At 50.8% G+C, this 14,763-nt stretch overlaps 2 protein-coding genes across 3 annotated transcripts in view; one reads left to right on the top strand and one right to left on the bottom strand.

The window, feature by feature from the left end:
* The window catches only part of Dus3 (Dihydrouridine synthase 3), a 64,547-nt gene extending 63,638 nt beyond the window's left edge, over window positions 1–909 (bottom strand). Inside the window, exons 1-2 of the mRNA XM_089546468.1 lie at window positions 598–909; window positions 183–411 (exon numbers count right to left, since the gene is read on the bottom strand). Coding sequence (XP_089402594.1) covers window positions 183–411; window positions 598–749 — 381 coding nt within the window. The 5' untranslated portion in view covers window positions 750–909. The remainder of the gene's footprint in view (window positions 1–182; window positions 412–597) is intronic.
* Window positions 910–1,089: 180 nt separating this feature from the next.
* The window catches only part of LOC149345160 (glycerol kinase 5), a 178,668-nt gene continuing 164,994 nt past the window's right edge, over window positions 1,090–14,763 (top strand). The window contains exon 1 of one of the 2 annotated variants that reach the window (XM_089546470.1): window positions 1,090–1,328. In XM_089546470.1, the coding sequence (XP_089402596.1) occupies window positions 1,318–1,328 (11 nt within the window). In that variant the 5' untranslated portion in view covers window positions 1,090–1,317. The remainder of the gene's footprint in view (window positions 1,329–14,763) is intronic. The other variant, XM_089546469.1, reaches the window with a different exon arrangement.

The following is a 14,763-nucleotide window of genomic DNA, read 5'->3' as shown; positions in this document are numbered from 1 at the left end:
GCGTCCCGAGTCTTTCATGTCCCCGTCTTCTTGTGCGCCTGCGTTTTCGTCATATTTCGCTCTCACTGCGCGCAAAAAGTGTGGTGTGAAACCGTAGCCCACTTTTTCCCCGGTGCCTACTTCTGTGGTGTCACCGCTACGCATCCAGAAAATGAACCTAGACTGCTTAGCAGTCTCCTCACTTGCAGGTCGTGGCTGTAGCGGCACTGCGGCCCGTGCGGGCAGTCGCCGGCCAGGTGGCGGAAGCACAGCTTGGCCGACTGCGGCTGCGGCCGGTGGTGCGGCCGGCTGTGGTTCTGGCCGCGCAGCTTCTTGCGCGGGGGCGGCGTCCCGTTGCCGCCGTCAGCCGGCCGGTCCGAAGGCGTCACGAACGCAGCCTCCACCTGGCGAGCCGGGGTCTGCTTTACAAACCTGCGCCACCAGACCTGCTCTCACCAAGAGTTTCCGACAGCGCTCCCGCGGCTAGGCACTGCCACAATAAACAGCTCGGCACCGTGAAGCGGTAGACGTCGTGAGACAACGCGCAATCTGTCCAATCTACATGGTGGGGCTGGCTTAGTGCAGCGTTTAAGACAAAGACAGAGAACGGCGTAGTACTCAGGCTTTATCCGGGCAATTCCAGGTTGAGGCTTCCCGTCGTCGGGAGATTTCTTAGGACAATACTCCGCCTCTTTCGCAGATGCATCGACTTGCTTTTCCGGATCCGTGGATGCCGTCCCATCAACACAAGCTGCCATTGACACTTCCATCAAAACGAGCTTACTTGGCAGACAGTTCGAAAGGCGAAATACCGCGTTAACGTTAGGTCATTTCAAGAGTTCTTGCAGAGGTAATACACTCACTCAAACCACAACGCCACAACGCGCGTAACCACGTTGGTGCACAGTGGGCTCTGACATGAACTTGGCTTGTCTCACAGTGAAGATTGCTTTTATAGCCAAAGCACAATTTATTCTAACAAGTCCTCGTAACCATAAGCTAGTATAAAAATTATTACATTATGTTAATTTTGTTATTTTTAAGGGGTAGAACCTGGCTAAAAATTATAAGCTTATAGGACCTGATTCACGTTTCACATTTCATACATGTGCGTAAGTAACAATGGGTGGAAAACGCTGGAAAAAGCGTGTGTTCTGTTTTGGCGTCGTGTGTGTTAGCAGACGCAGCCCAGCGGCGCAAAATTTGTAAGGAGGTTATTAACGTCATCCAGCCGGCCCCGCTCTCTGCCAGTGGGAAGGTTGTTTTTGTGCGCGGCGCCTGGCCGTGCGGCACTTTCCGCTTTCTCCCGGAGGGCTTCCGCATTTTCCTCGACCAGTCATGACCGTTCCGTGAGTACTTCTGCACTATAGGGGCCCAGTGGCAGGGGTGCGCGAATGCATGCTGTCACCGCGGGACGACTGCGCAGGGCGGGATCGATCACCTGATCTCGCCGGTTAGAGCGCGCGTCTCGAATGACCAGGTAGCGAGTCTTTGGACGTTGGCACTGTGCACAGTTTTGTGTCGTATGTGGTACGCTGATATGCATTCGCCAGCCGATGGGCCACTTTCGACGCTGCCGATATTTGATTGCTTTACGTGTCATTACCGATTGGTGTGCTCTGTATACACCCGCATAGATATTACAAGGATGTTAGACTCTACGGAGCGTCAGCGTTCTATCTATGCGAAAAAAAAAAAATAAAAATGAAAATTGGTTTTGAGGAAAAGAAATGGCGCAGTAACTGTCTCACGTATCTCGATGGACACCCGAACCGCGCCGTAAGGGAAGGTAAAGGAGGGAGTGAAAGAACAAAGGAAGAAGGAGGTGCCGTAGTGGAGGTCTCCGGAAAATTGCATTGCGACCACCGGGGGGGGGGGGGGGGGGGGGGGGGGAGGACCAGCCGGGGGTTACCTTCGTTTTTCTCATATTAATTCTTAGCCCTGCCTTTATACTTTGCCCGTCTAGGTCCTCAATCATGCACTTCAATTCGCCACCTGCGTACCTACGGGAGGACTCGCCGGCAAATCGGAGATGTTCTCCATTAACTCTTGTCCTCATCTGTTCCCAGTCCAACGCTTTGAATATATCGCCATCTTCTACGCGGTGATCGTTGCTGATTAGACGGGAGAACAGCTTTTTAACTGGCAAGCTACGGATTTCGAACGCTAGCACGACACTCGAACCACGAGTGATGCGAGCGTGCAAGCGAGCTTTAAGGCTACTGCCCACAACAAATGACACCGGAAAGGTTTCGTCTTCTGATGTGGCTATACTAACGGCCGCATACAAACTTCGAATTACAACCAGGCTTCTAACCAATAGTTAGGTTGACATTTAGAATTATTTAGACAGCTTGTATGGTTCACCGATTTTCTGACGTCCGCCGTCATATAGGTATCAGTGCCGCAGAAGCTGTCGTTATACGTCAAAAAGCCTGTTTTTGTAATTTAATGCTTGGCGGGCTTCACTGAAACACCCCGCATATAACTATGCATGCATCGGACGTCTGCCCTACTCTTTCTTACTGCGGTTCCCCGGTGTTAGCGCCATCGAGGATGCGCCAACGCACTGCGCGAAATTTGCGCATGCCATTGTGTGTGCCTCGCGATTACTCTTTCGTCTGTGTCTTTAAAACGCCCATTTGAGCTGCTTTGGAAACGTGGCTCACAGATCATATCGCCGATCTGCTAACAGCTGCTTCGTGTGCGGTTGCCTCTTGCTGTAAACGGTTTATGGTTTGTGGGTTTAACGTCCCAAAGCGACTGAGGCTGTGAGGGACGCCGCAGTGGAGGGCCCCGGAAATTTCGACCTCTTGGGGTTCATTAACGTGCACTGACATCGCACAGTACACGGGCCTCTAGAATTTCGCCTCCATGGAAATTCGACTGCCGCGGCCGGGATCGAACCCGCGTCTTTCGGGTCAGCAGCCGAGCGCCGTAACTTGCAGTAAACGACGCGCTTCTCAGTTCTGCTGGACTCGCGTTCCTTCTATTACCGCTGACCTCTCACGTAATGTCTCAGTTTTGAGACGTTTGAGTATATAAACAAACGTAGGAATAAACTTGTGGGGAGTTTTTCTGCGCTTCGCAGTTGCTGTGCATAACTGTAGCGTAATTTGTCAAAGAAAACATACACTGGCCAAAGAAGCAAAGAAATAAAAGGAATTGACGTTCCGGAGCCCGTACGGGTGCCTTGATCACAATGAAGCGAGCGCAGGTATATCTGTGGGAGATTGCCACGGGTCCGGTTAATCGTGTGTTGAATGTGCAATGATTCTATGAGAAGGTGTTTTGGTAATGATTTTTCCTTTGCAATCACACGTGCTGCGTCCCAGTCGATGGTATGGCCAGTTTCCTGATGATGTTGCGCTAAAGCGTTTGAGTTAGTCTTTCCTTTGGCGACGTCGTTTTGGTGCTGCTTGCGCCTTGTGTTGAATTTTCCTGTTTCTCCGATATAGGAGGCGTCACAATCACGGCAGGGGATCTTGTAGATCACACCTGGATAGATGTCGAGGTCAAGAGGGTCCTTGACTCGCGAGAGTCGTTGCCGAAGTTTGCATAAAGGAACGTGACCCACGCGAACGTCATAATCTGAAAAGATGCGAGCAAGATTCTCTCTCACGCCGTGGGCATACGGAATCGGCACTCGCTTCTTTGCGCATGCCACAGTTCGGACTGTCGGAGCAGAGGCGCGTCGTTCCTGTGATCGTAGTATTTGGGCTGGATAACCGTTCCGCATCAGGTCTTGCCTGACCCGTTTCGTTGCTGCTCTGCGCTTGGGACTTGAGCGTATCCTAAAAGCGCGGTTGAACAGAGACGCAGCGACTGTGCGCTTGTGCACGATGGGATGGGATGACTGAAAGTGTAGGTACATTCAAGGGCGTCCGCAGAATTTTTTGCAGGGGGGGCCCCATTGGCTGTTGGCGCCGGAGGGGGGGGGGGGGGGGGGGGGTTATGTTCGTAGCAAAAAGGCACTATTTGCGGAGTAAATTTATTTATTTATAAATAAATAAAATAAATAAGTAAAATACACACATGAAAGAAAAATTACAAACAGCAAATTAAAGCGTGGCTAGGAGAGATACATTGGAGTTTATCAACGAAGAAACAATTAAAATTAATAAAAATGCAAAAAGATACTATCACTTCGTGGAGAAGAGTGCTCAGTCTTGCTGCATACGGGTTCTCGACACACCCGGATTGATGACCAGCACACAGCACAATATGTTCACAAACACGCAACGACAGTCAGTCAGTAAACAGCAACTGTAGACGCCTCGGATTTTTCTGGGCGAATTGCGTGATGACACGGGTGATAAATTCATTCCTGTGCTTCATTACACGCTCTCGGTGCACACTCATCATACAAAGGCCGTCCAGTCTGTCGTTTGTCATCGTTGAGCGTAGCCACGTTTTCACTCTCCTCATTGTACTGAAGGAGCGTTCGACCGTACAGGTAGTAACTGGCAAAGCCAAAGCCACCTCAATGGCTTTTGCAACACCAGGGAAGAATGTCTTGGCCTGATGTAGAAGCTCGCAGTAAGTTATTTCTGATGGGTCCCCAGTTTTGTTGCACCACATCTCGTACCAAGAGATGGCCTCTTCCTTGAAGTTGTCGATGCTGTAAAAGCACTGGAGTTCTTCGGCGAGAACAGCGAACTCAACACGGCTCAAGTGCTTCATTTTTGATGGATGCAGCTGGAGAAGTTTGAAGCTCCTCTCATTGCTTTCAGAAAAGCGCCGAGCTAAAGAAGCAGTGAGGGAGTCCAAGTACGGCACATATATTGCCACACGATAGTATTCCTCCGGCGACTGAATCCCGTAGTTGTCTCGGTGGGCCTGACGAGAGACTTGTCTTGGCACAGATATCACCACATTTAAGTGATTGGCTGCCTCCCTTGCTGCATTCATGATGTTAGAGAACTCCTCTACAGCGTTCGTCCGGTGGCCGCGAAAAATACGTTGCAGCTCAGTGATGTGGTCATGCACAGAATGGAAGTCCATGGATACACCTTGCAGAATGTTCGTAACTGGTTCGAGCCGAGCGCTGTACTTCGCTACAATATGCAAGCAGACGATGAAAGATGAGCTTGTTGTTGCGCAGTAGAGGATGTGAGCTCGTTGTCTAGTTGCAGCGTTCGAGCATGATTCCGTGGACGCGAGCTCCTCGAGTGCTTCGACTATGGCCACGTAATGCTGAGAGAAGATCCTAATAGACTTATATTTTGCAGACCATCTTGTCTCACACAGCATCGGAATGTTCGGCACCAATTTTCTCCGGAGTACGCTCTCGCGGAAGAAGTTTATGGTTTGTTTGATTATGCCAATTGTGTTTCGAATTTCAGAGACGTCGTTCAGATCGTTGATGACGAGATTTAGTTTGTGACTTGCACAGTGGAAAAATAGTGCCTTCGGGAACTGTTTTTGTATAATTTTGTTCACTCCAGCTTCTTTTCCAGCCATTGTAGAGCATCCATCGTACCCCTGTCCAACGAGGTTCGAAAGAATCAGCCCGACATTCGTCAAAAACTTCAAGATTGCCGCGGCGATGCAAGCGGAGTTTAATTGCTCCAGCTCTACAAATCCCAAAAACTGCTCTCGAACGCAAACTTCGGCTCCCGCCTTGTCAATAAAGCGAACGCCTATAGACATCTGCTCTTTTCCTGAAATATCTGCAGTTTCGTCAGCAAGAACGGAAAAAGCAAACGCTTTGTTAGCTTCGGTAACTATCTGCTCTTTCAGGATGTCGCCACAGATTGTGATGATCTCGTTCTGGACGCGGACAGAAGTGTACTTGGCATTGCCAGCAGAAGAAGCGAAGTGCTCCTGAAGTAGAGTATCTCCAGCTTCTACACGAAAGTCAAGCAGATCATTGAAGACTCCACTATCGGACTGCTTGCCGCGAATTGGCAAGTCATGCGTCGCGCAAAAGACAATGGTGGAAACTATTGGAAATAGTTTCTCACGGTTCCTTTCAACTTGCGCGTGGAGTGCTCTGTTCAGCTGCTCTACAACGGGTAGCTGCTTGCCTTTCATCACATCCATAAAGTTCTGTGAGGCCGTCATTGCCTCCTGGTGCCATTGGGATTTTACGTGATCCCTGCACGCCTCGTGCATTTTTCTGTAGTTACTGAAAGCGCGCACGATAAAACTTCCTTGAGTACCCCGGTGAACACGTGGAGGAAAAATGACGCAAAAACGACAAATAGCGCCTTTCGCTGTCGCTGAGTACGCAAGCCAGGGGGCGTAATCTCCCAGCCATTGATGTCGAAAAGGCCTCTTTCCAGGTGTTACATCCTTCTTAAAATCGTATGTAACATTTGGTGACCATGGCTTAGTAAGAAGACGTAACTTCAAAAAGTCCGGTATGCCAGTGAGTTTAGCTTTGCCTAGAAACTCTCCTAAGTCATATTCTTGAGGCAAGTTATTTGTTTTCTTGATGTTGTCTCCGGACTTCGATCCCAAGCAAGGAGAAAGGGAATCGTCTCGGCTTACTGCGTGACCGGAGCTCGCTGGTGAAGTTCCTTCCATGGAGACGACGACGTCGGCTACTGTCCGGTGATGAAAGGTTGCATCGCTCTGGTCAAATCCGGACTTAAATCCCAAGAAAGGAGAAATGGAATCATCTCGGCCTGCTGCATTACCTGAACTCACTGTTGACAGAGTCCCTTCCATGGAGTCGACGACATCAGCTACTGTCCGGTGATAAAAGCTTGCATCACTCTGTTCAAATGCTACACCGTTGTCACATATCACACCAGAATCTGCAGGGGCGCATTTGGATAACGCTTCGTCAGACAACCGCTGACGCTTGAAGAAGCGCCGAATGTCCATCATTCGGAACCGCGCGAGACAAAGCTGGCTATGGAGTTCTTCGGGGTTGGTAGTGTTAAAAATATATACACATTGATTGAAAAAACGGTTGAATGCGTACGTTGAAAACAAAAAATGACTATATATACAACGAAAACTTATTTACAAGATAAATGCACGCTCGCAGCTTCATACACCTCGCTCCATCTTGCTCGCGCAACCGCACAGTCGAGTATTTGCACACACACTACTCGCCGCTCGTCGTTTTCTCGTCCGCTGTCTTGATTGTTCTCAGCTTCGTTGACAACCGGCCACTAAAAATACCGAAGCACAAACACAGAGGCGCGCACACATGCAAGGGCCTACTTGCCGCAGTATCCCCGAATACGCACTGTTGGAGTTGAGGGTTCAGGACAGGAGTGCCGCTGAGCGAAGAGGTAGATGGCGAAAGGAGAATAGGTTTATTTACATTTTACATTGGTGGTTAGAAGTGAGACGATTCTGCCGCATCCGTTGTCGAGTTTTATATCCTTCTTGTTCCCTAAAGTCCCTAGGTTGAGGACGCCTTTGCCGGAGTGGGAGGGGCCTAGAGCTTTCACCTGTGCGCACACACACGACACTGCACTCATGGTCACGCCCCCTTCACATGTGGAGTCTGAGGGAAAGAAGGTTGTCGTCGAGGTAGCGTTGACGGCGGTAGGTGATGGCCTCCGGCCAGCCGAAGGTTTCTGCGGGTCACCGACATCTGTTGATCATCAAATGCCACCCGCCGCTCGAGGCCAGACGCGAGGTCACGAAAACGCCGAAAGTGGTTCCTCGTGCTTGGATCGGAGATGAGGCCCACCAGCTTGTCGCGGTGCTTGGGCACGCCAAAGAGCAACCGGAGACGAGGCCCTTTGTTCCCTGGCACGGTCACGGCAAATGGGGAAGATAACGTTCGTCTCCCCGAGGCGGCGGCGGCGTTCTACACGTGCAGGCACTTTGTGAAGGGGGTCTGGTTTTGTTCCTGCACTCCAACCGGGCAAACTCCGTAATTGAAGTCAGCTGGCACCTGGGTCCTCTCGGTGCTTGTGGTCCATGGCGGCAGGCCCGAAAGCAATCACCCTCAAGTCGCTAGCAGCCATACACAGTAGAAACAGGCGTGCTGGCGGCCACCCGGCGAGACTTGTTGTCGTCGTTCCTAATAGCACTTTGGGGGTGAAAGGAACGCCTCGCGACTTCCGAGGGGAAGGGACACTCGCCACTCCGGTCGGAAAATTTGTTTTGTGTGTTTTTATGGGGTTCAGAGCCCCAAAACGACTCAGGCTATGAGGGACGGAGTAGTACAGAGTTCCGGATAATGTCGACCACCTGGGTCTCTTTACCATGCACTGACATCGCACAGTACATGGGCGCTGTTGGGATTTGAGGCCCAGCCAGAGGTGACAGGCGAGCCAGGCAGGCGCCATCGGGCTGCCTTGACCAAAGGCGCTGGCTTCCGGAGAAGATGCAAGGAACGCTGGTGTGGGGGCGCCTCTGGAGACTGCGTCGCCGTGAACAAAAGCAACTGCTAATCCCCTTTGCCGAAGATTCTGAAAGCGGCGCTTCTACCGAACTGCGCTCTCCCGTGGATCGGAGGAGACAGCGAGCGGCGGCGGCGCCAACTCATCGCCTGCTTGCCCTTGAGCAGCCCGACAAAGCGGGGGTGGACACGGCTGATTTGTCCCTCCCTCCTGAAGAATTCATCGGTGGCCGGATTGTGCACTGTCTGCCTCCGTGTGGCTATCTCTCTAGAGATCAAAGAAACAGGCACCCATCTCAAGACGCCTCGAAACACATGCTCGCCGGTGCCGCTGTATGTCTGCAACGACGCGTCCCCGGACGCGGCACTTCGCAGATGTGACCCAAAGCTGGAAGCGGGGCCGCTTTTACTCTTTTTGCTGAGCGCACCGCCGCCCCTGGTGTGCGGCCATCACTCACGGTTAGAGTGAGTGATTTTCCAGGGGGGTGCAGCCGCCCCCCCTTGCCCCCCCCCCCCTCCGGACGCCCATGGGTACATTCTGGTGTGAGTCGGCTTACTATAGACGGTGGTTTGCAGAGAATGCGGTGAGCGTTCCACGAGGACGTCGGGGAAAGCGTGGCCATCCACCTCCTCCTCTAGGGTGAACTGAATGCTTTGTTGGAACGCGTTGAGGTGCGCTAGAAACCTGTGTACGTCTGGCCGGTTGATGATACAGAAGCAGTCATCGACATAGCGTACAAAAAATAGTGGTGGGGGGGTCGAATGAGAAAAATGCTGCGGATTCTATTGATTCTAAGGCAAGGTTAGCACACACTGCAGAAACTGAGGCACCCATGGCTGTTGCGAAAGTCTGTCTGTAGAAGTTTTGTGTTAAAGGTGAAGTAAATATTGGAGAGGCAGAATTTTAGGAGTCGGCAGAGGTCGTCGGCTTCAATCGGGGTTCGTCGTCTTCGTTCAGGGCTTTCTTGAGCATGCAAGCCCGCTCTATAGTGAACTAAAATGTGTCAGTATTCTGTGTACCCGCTAGTTGCGAAGGTAGACACAGCTTGATTAACGCTTTGTAAGGACCAGCAATGAGGGCGACACTTGGTGTTCACAATGCAGCACAGCATGCAGCTCATACACGCACCTCTGAATGGATACCATATATAGTCAAGCTTATGTACACATTACAGAGGGGTGTCCCATGAGTGACAGTGACGGATGGGTAGTAAGTGAAGTTTCCTAACAAAAGTAATGGGGCTGTACACGCAGTCTATGGTATAGGCGCAATCTAAGCGATGTGGTATCAAATTGCCGCTGGTTGAAGGACACCTTTACTCTAAGAACAGGGCAAAAAATTCGGGAACCCGGTGCTTGAAATATATCTGCGATGTTGTTTTATATTTAGGATTCAAACATTATAATAATATTTAGCTGATTATATTAAAACTACGTTTATTTGGAACATTAAAGTAATGTTTATGGTTCAACGTATAACATTGCTTAGAAGGGTTGTTATGTATAGGCCAGTTGGTCATACATATTTCAAGAAATGCTTCGGCGCGGCAGACAAGGACAAGACACCACAGAGCGCCAACTAACAACTGATTTTATGAAACCCGCGTTAACTAATGTATGCTTTGCGCTCATCAATGACAAAAAAAGAAAGAGATAACATGCAGTGAAGGTAGCACTAGGTACAAAATGATTAGCACCCATGGCACGTGTGACACAAGCGAGCATCGTCATGCCCCAAATCTAATCATTTTGATAGAAATTCTAATTCTCTTTTGAGAAAACACACCACTGGCGCTCTGTGGTGTGTTTTATACGTTTTGTCCTTGTCTGTCGCGCCGAAGCATTTCTTGAATATAACATTGTTTGTTAAGTTTTAACATTACAATAACATTCAATGGTCAGCATTATATTAATGTTTTCTTCGAATGCTCAACTGTTTGCGATGTGACATAGCCTTAGTTGACAATTTTTTGCATTAATGTAATGTTCCAATACAACATATAACGCTACTGGAGACGCTGCTCGTTGCTACCTGGGCCACTCTGTAAGGCCACTGCTTCAGCGCTTGTCGAGACGAAGCCGCGCGCAGTGCCCCGGAGAGCATATCGCGTGCGTGGAGCTGCGATCAGCTCATCAGGGCTGCAGCCTTGCTCCTGCACCGATCTTTGCGTGCGTGTGTCTGGGAAACAATGCGCGTGGCGTATCTTGAGCGCTGTCGAGGCTTCGCTGGAAGAACCGCATATCGCCTGGTCGGACGATGCGCGCGCTATCACTTCTCCACCGCGCACCGCCGACCCTCGGCGGAGCGGCTCTGCGGTGCATGGGCTTCGGTGGACTCTGCGCTGTGGCGAACCGCGAACCAGTGGTAGCGCTCCACGGGCAGCTGCTTGCCTTTTCCAGGCCAGCCCTTACAAAAAAAAGTTTTAGACAGTCTATAGAGTGTCTATAGACTTCTGCCTATAAAGTTTATAGACTGTGTATAGACAAAAGTCTATAGGGAATACAAATGTCGTAGACAGTCTATAGACAATCTATAAATTATGGACATACACTTTTAGTAGACTTTTATCTATAGAGGGTCTGTATACTATGAATAGACAAAAAGCAATATGGATAGGAAGTCAATAGAGTCTATAAGAAGTCTGTAGACTGTCTATAGACCATTTTTATAAGGGAGGACTGGGCGTGCGGGGGCGAACTTCTTCCGGCAAGACTTTGACGCCATATATCTGCTGCTCGCAAAGCGCAGATTGGTGCAGCTAATGCGGTCACATCTCCTTCAGACACGCATAATTTTTTCCTACCCTGAACAATATGAAAATTCGTGTTTTTATACTTGGGACTTAGAAAGTAACATGAACGACTCAAAAACTTATGCGCCGCGTGCACACTTCCACGCTCACCGAATTACAGCCGTAATAAAAAAAATGCGCGCATTTATGGTCAGATAATTAATTCTTCATCATCCGAAGCTGTTTCCAATACGAACAAACAGCTTCAGTGTAAAACAACCGCATGAGAGAATTGACCGCGCACCAGACGGCCGCCTTGCAGCTTGGCGACATCCATCTGTATTTGTTGGTTTGAAAGAGGGATTATTATTTTTAGTAAAATTGGTCAACTGGTTTTTGAAGAAAGGAAGTATCCGCAGTATCTGTCTCACATATCTCGGCGGACACCTGAACCACTCCGTAAGGGTAGGGAGGAAGGTGGGAGTGAAAGAAGAAAGAGATAACTGCCGTAGTGGAGGTCTTCGGAATAATTTCGACCACCTGGGGATCCTTAACGTGCACTGACATCGCACAGCACACGGGCGCCTTTTGCGTTCCGCCTCCATCGAAACGCGGCCGCCGCGGTCGGGTTCGAACCCGGGTGCTCCGGCTCGGTAGACGAGCCACCACCACTGAGCCACCGCTGCGGGTATTATTGCGAAAGCAATAGTACGCCAGGTGTCGCCTCTTCGCGGTACCGCAGCCTACCCTTCACGATCGGTGGTCGGTCATGTGACTGCTGACGTAATGCCAGAGCGAGAGATGGGGCACCAAGTCGGCTCTTCAGCGCGCCGCAGCTAGAACTTCGCGGCCGGTCGACCACCTGCGAACGGCGGCAAGCGATTGACGTCATACGAGTTGCAAGAGCTTGCAGGCCTTGCTGCGGTGATCGCTATCAGGTGTAGATAAAAGTAGCTTCTGCTCGCCGGTTCTTCGGTATAGCTATGGAAGACTTCGGACGCGAGTCAAGATTTTTGTGTTTTGTTACCGTTTAAACGTCTAAATATGCCCTTTCATTTCGTGGGTACACACGGACATTAGCAATGTGCACCACCCATAAGCGAAACACATAGCGTAGCCAAGGGGATATTGCTTTCGCAATTACCTAGGCTTAACCAAAGCTAAGCCCCAGAATTTTTTTTTTATTTTTGGACACTAAACGGCATTCTGTCCAGCAGGGATTTTAAATGTATTCGGCAACACTGACTTCCTGAAAGCAACGCTAGACGCTCCGAGAAAAATTTTGAAAAGTGGCGCCCATTAACGTGGGCACCGCGCCGCAAGCCCATTCCTTGCGCCCCATATCCTGGACTCACCTGAGTGCCTGAATCACTCATTCTTCGCAGAATACAGACAATGGCAAGAGACGCCGCACGATACGGAAGCGTTCATATCTAGCTCCGCTTCTTCACCCCAAATTATCACCGGTCCTCTTGTTCTCAACAAGCACAGCCGTCTTCTAGTCTAAAATCAGTCAAGTGCGCTGTTGCTGTGCGATGGCAGTGCACGTTGAAGAACCCCAGGTGGTCGAAGTTTCCGCAGCCCTTCACTGCGGCGTCCCTCATAGCTTTAGTCGCTTTGGGACGTTAAACCCCAATAAACCAAGAAACCAATACCAGTTAAGAATCAGATCTGCATTCGCCGCAGACGCGAAGCTGTGCCACAGACACGCAGCTCCGCGGCTGCGGGCATCTGCTCCCTCGCACCTTGGTCCGCAACCCCCGCCGTGGTGGCACGGATGTAGGGTGCACGGATGGCCACTGGTCTTGGCCAGCGACGCCCCCCAACGACGAAGGTGCAGCGGGAAAACGCAGCAGATCACCCTGCGCGGTGCAGCAGCTGCCGGACAGTGGCAACTCGATCAACACTTCCTCGGCCTACGTGCGGAGCGCCTGCGCGCCCAGCACGCGCCGCGACGGACGTCGAAAAGGGGCATGCACCTCCATGTTCCTGGTGTTGGCTCGCTCCCCCTCGCGAGCCGACCGAAAGAATGTCCAGCAGAGAAAAGAAGTTTCAAGGATTCCAAGAAAATTTGGGGGAACCTGAAAGAGCTTCAAGCCATAAAGAGTCCCGGAGAGCCCTCGTCTTTGTAGGAGCCGAAGCGTTTCTCTGGCACCTCTGCCCGTTTGGCCCGGCGCACTGAGTCCTACAAAGACGAGGACGTGTCCTACGTGTATGCCGCTGAGCATCCGCGATGACCCTCGCGGTCGTCAATAATAAACAACTCCTCAAAATAAATGCCTCCATACTCTCGGGTAACCCAGAGACTCCAGAGGAAGCTGCCATTGCACTGGCTTGGCACAAAAGCGAGGTACTATCAGCAACAAATGAAACGCGAACAAGAAAACTGAGGTGTCAACACAAAAACTTTTACATATTAGCTCCTGAAGAGCAGATAGAAGCGAGGTTGATTAATACTTCTAATGAAGCGTACTCGCACTTTCGAACTGAAATTGCCTTCAGCTAAGTATAAGCTTCTCCTGGCTAAGATCTTATTTTGCTGCTCGTGGCTGAGTTGTCTTGTTCGTATTTCATTTCTTGCTGATAGTACATCATAAGTGACTCCAAAGTCGCCATACTAAATTTCAGCAGGGGCCGGGTTTCCCCTCTAACAAATACGATTCTAAGCCGTCATGTAATAGACCGAAAAATTACGCTATTCTGGACACTAGCACATGCGTCCCTGCCTGGTAACGAGACGGCCCACGAGTTCGCCCGAGGCTTTTCCTTCCGGGCGGACCCGAGCGAGGTGGTCTTTACAGACAGGGATCGCATGGTGACCTACAGAGAAATTACACAGCACTATCGTTTGCAACGAGCTAGACTTCCTACAGCGGACAGATCCTTGACCAGATATCAAGCCATCAACTGGCGCCGGTTACGAACTTACACCTTTCCAAACCCGGCATTGTAGAATCTTATGTACCCAGCGCAATTTTCAGACAAATGCGCAGACTGCGAACTTAGGGCCACCTTGGACCACATACTATGGGAATGTCCTCATGCCCCCCGGTGGGGGGGGGGGGACGAGGTATAAACACGAAAGACCAATGGGAGACCTTACTACTGAGCTCCGACCCGGCGACTCAGCTACAACTCGCCCGACTGGCCGAAGCCGCCGCCGAGAGTCAAGGCCTTTCGGCCGTCGTCTAGGCGGGTAGATCTTTCTGTTGGACATAAAAAAATTTCCTATCCTATCCGATGTCCCCGAGAGCCCCGCGGTCCTCCGATTGTTGCAAACCGGTCCCCGATTCCGACGCGCGCGCTAGCGCCCGTGCGCAGGCGCCGATATCTGACATATGCACATATATCTGCGCTCCGCTCGCGCCTCGCGCATGCGCAGACAGGCTCCAGCGTACGCCCGTGCGCTCCGCCCGTACGCCTAGGATGTGTCCATTCGGCGCAGCGGCTACCACGTCTGCACCGCGGACATAGCGGGGCTCTAAGCACGAACACGCCTTTATGGGAGTAAAAAAAGGAGTAAGTTGTTCTTTAGAGCGCACCCTGCTATAGAGTACAGCCTACTCCCGTTTAAATCCTGTCTGTTTAGAGTGTGGGCTCCGAGGAGAAACTGGAGTTGGCTTAATCGATGGAACCACAAACATCTTTCACAACACAAAACTCTTGTAAGGTAGCAAAGAGCAGGAACTAAAGTACATGTACCGCCGCCACAGGCTGATCTTGCAAGTACAATCGCGA

Source organism: Amblyomma mixtum, chromosome 5 (assembly GCF_055824585.1).
Source record: "Amblyomma mixtum isolate Tamu chromosome 5, ASM5582458v1, whole genome shotgun sequence".
Classification (NCBI taxonomy): domain Eukaryota; kingdom Metazoa; phylum Arthropoda; class Arachnida; order Ixodida; family Ixodidae; genus Amblyomma; species Amblyomma mixtum.
Note: the sequence above shows the minus strand (reverse complement) of the source record. Positions and strands in the feature narration are given on the sequence as shown.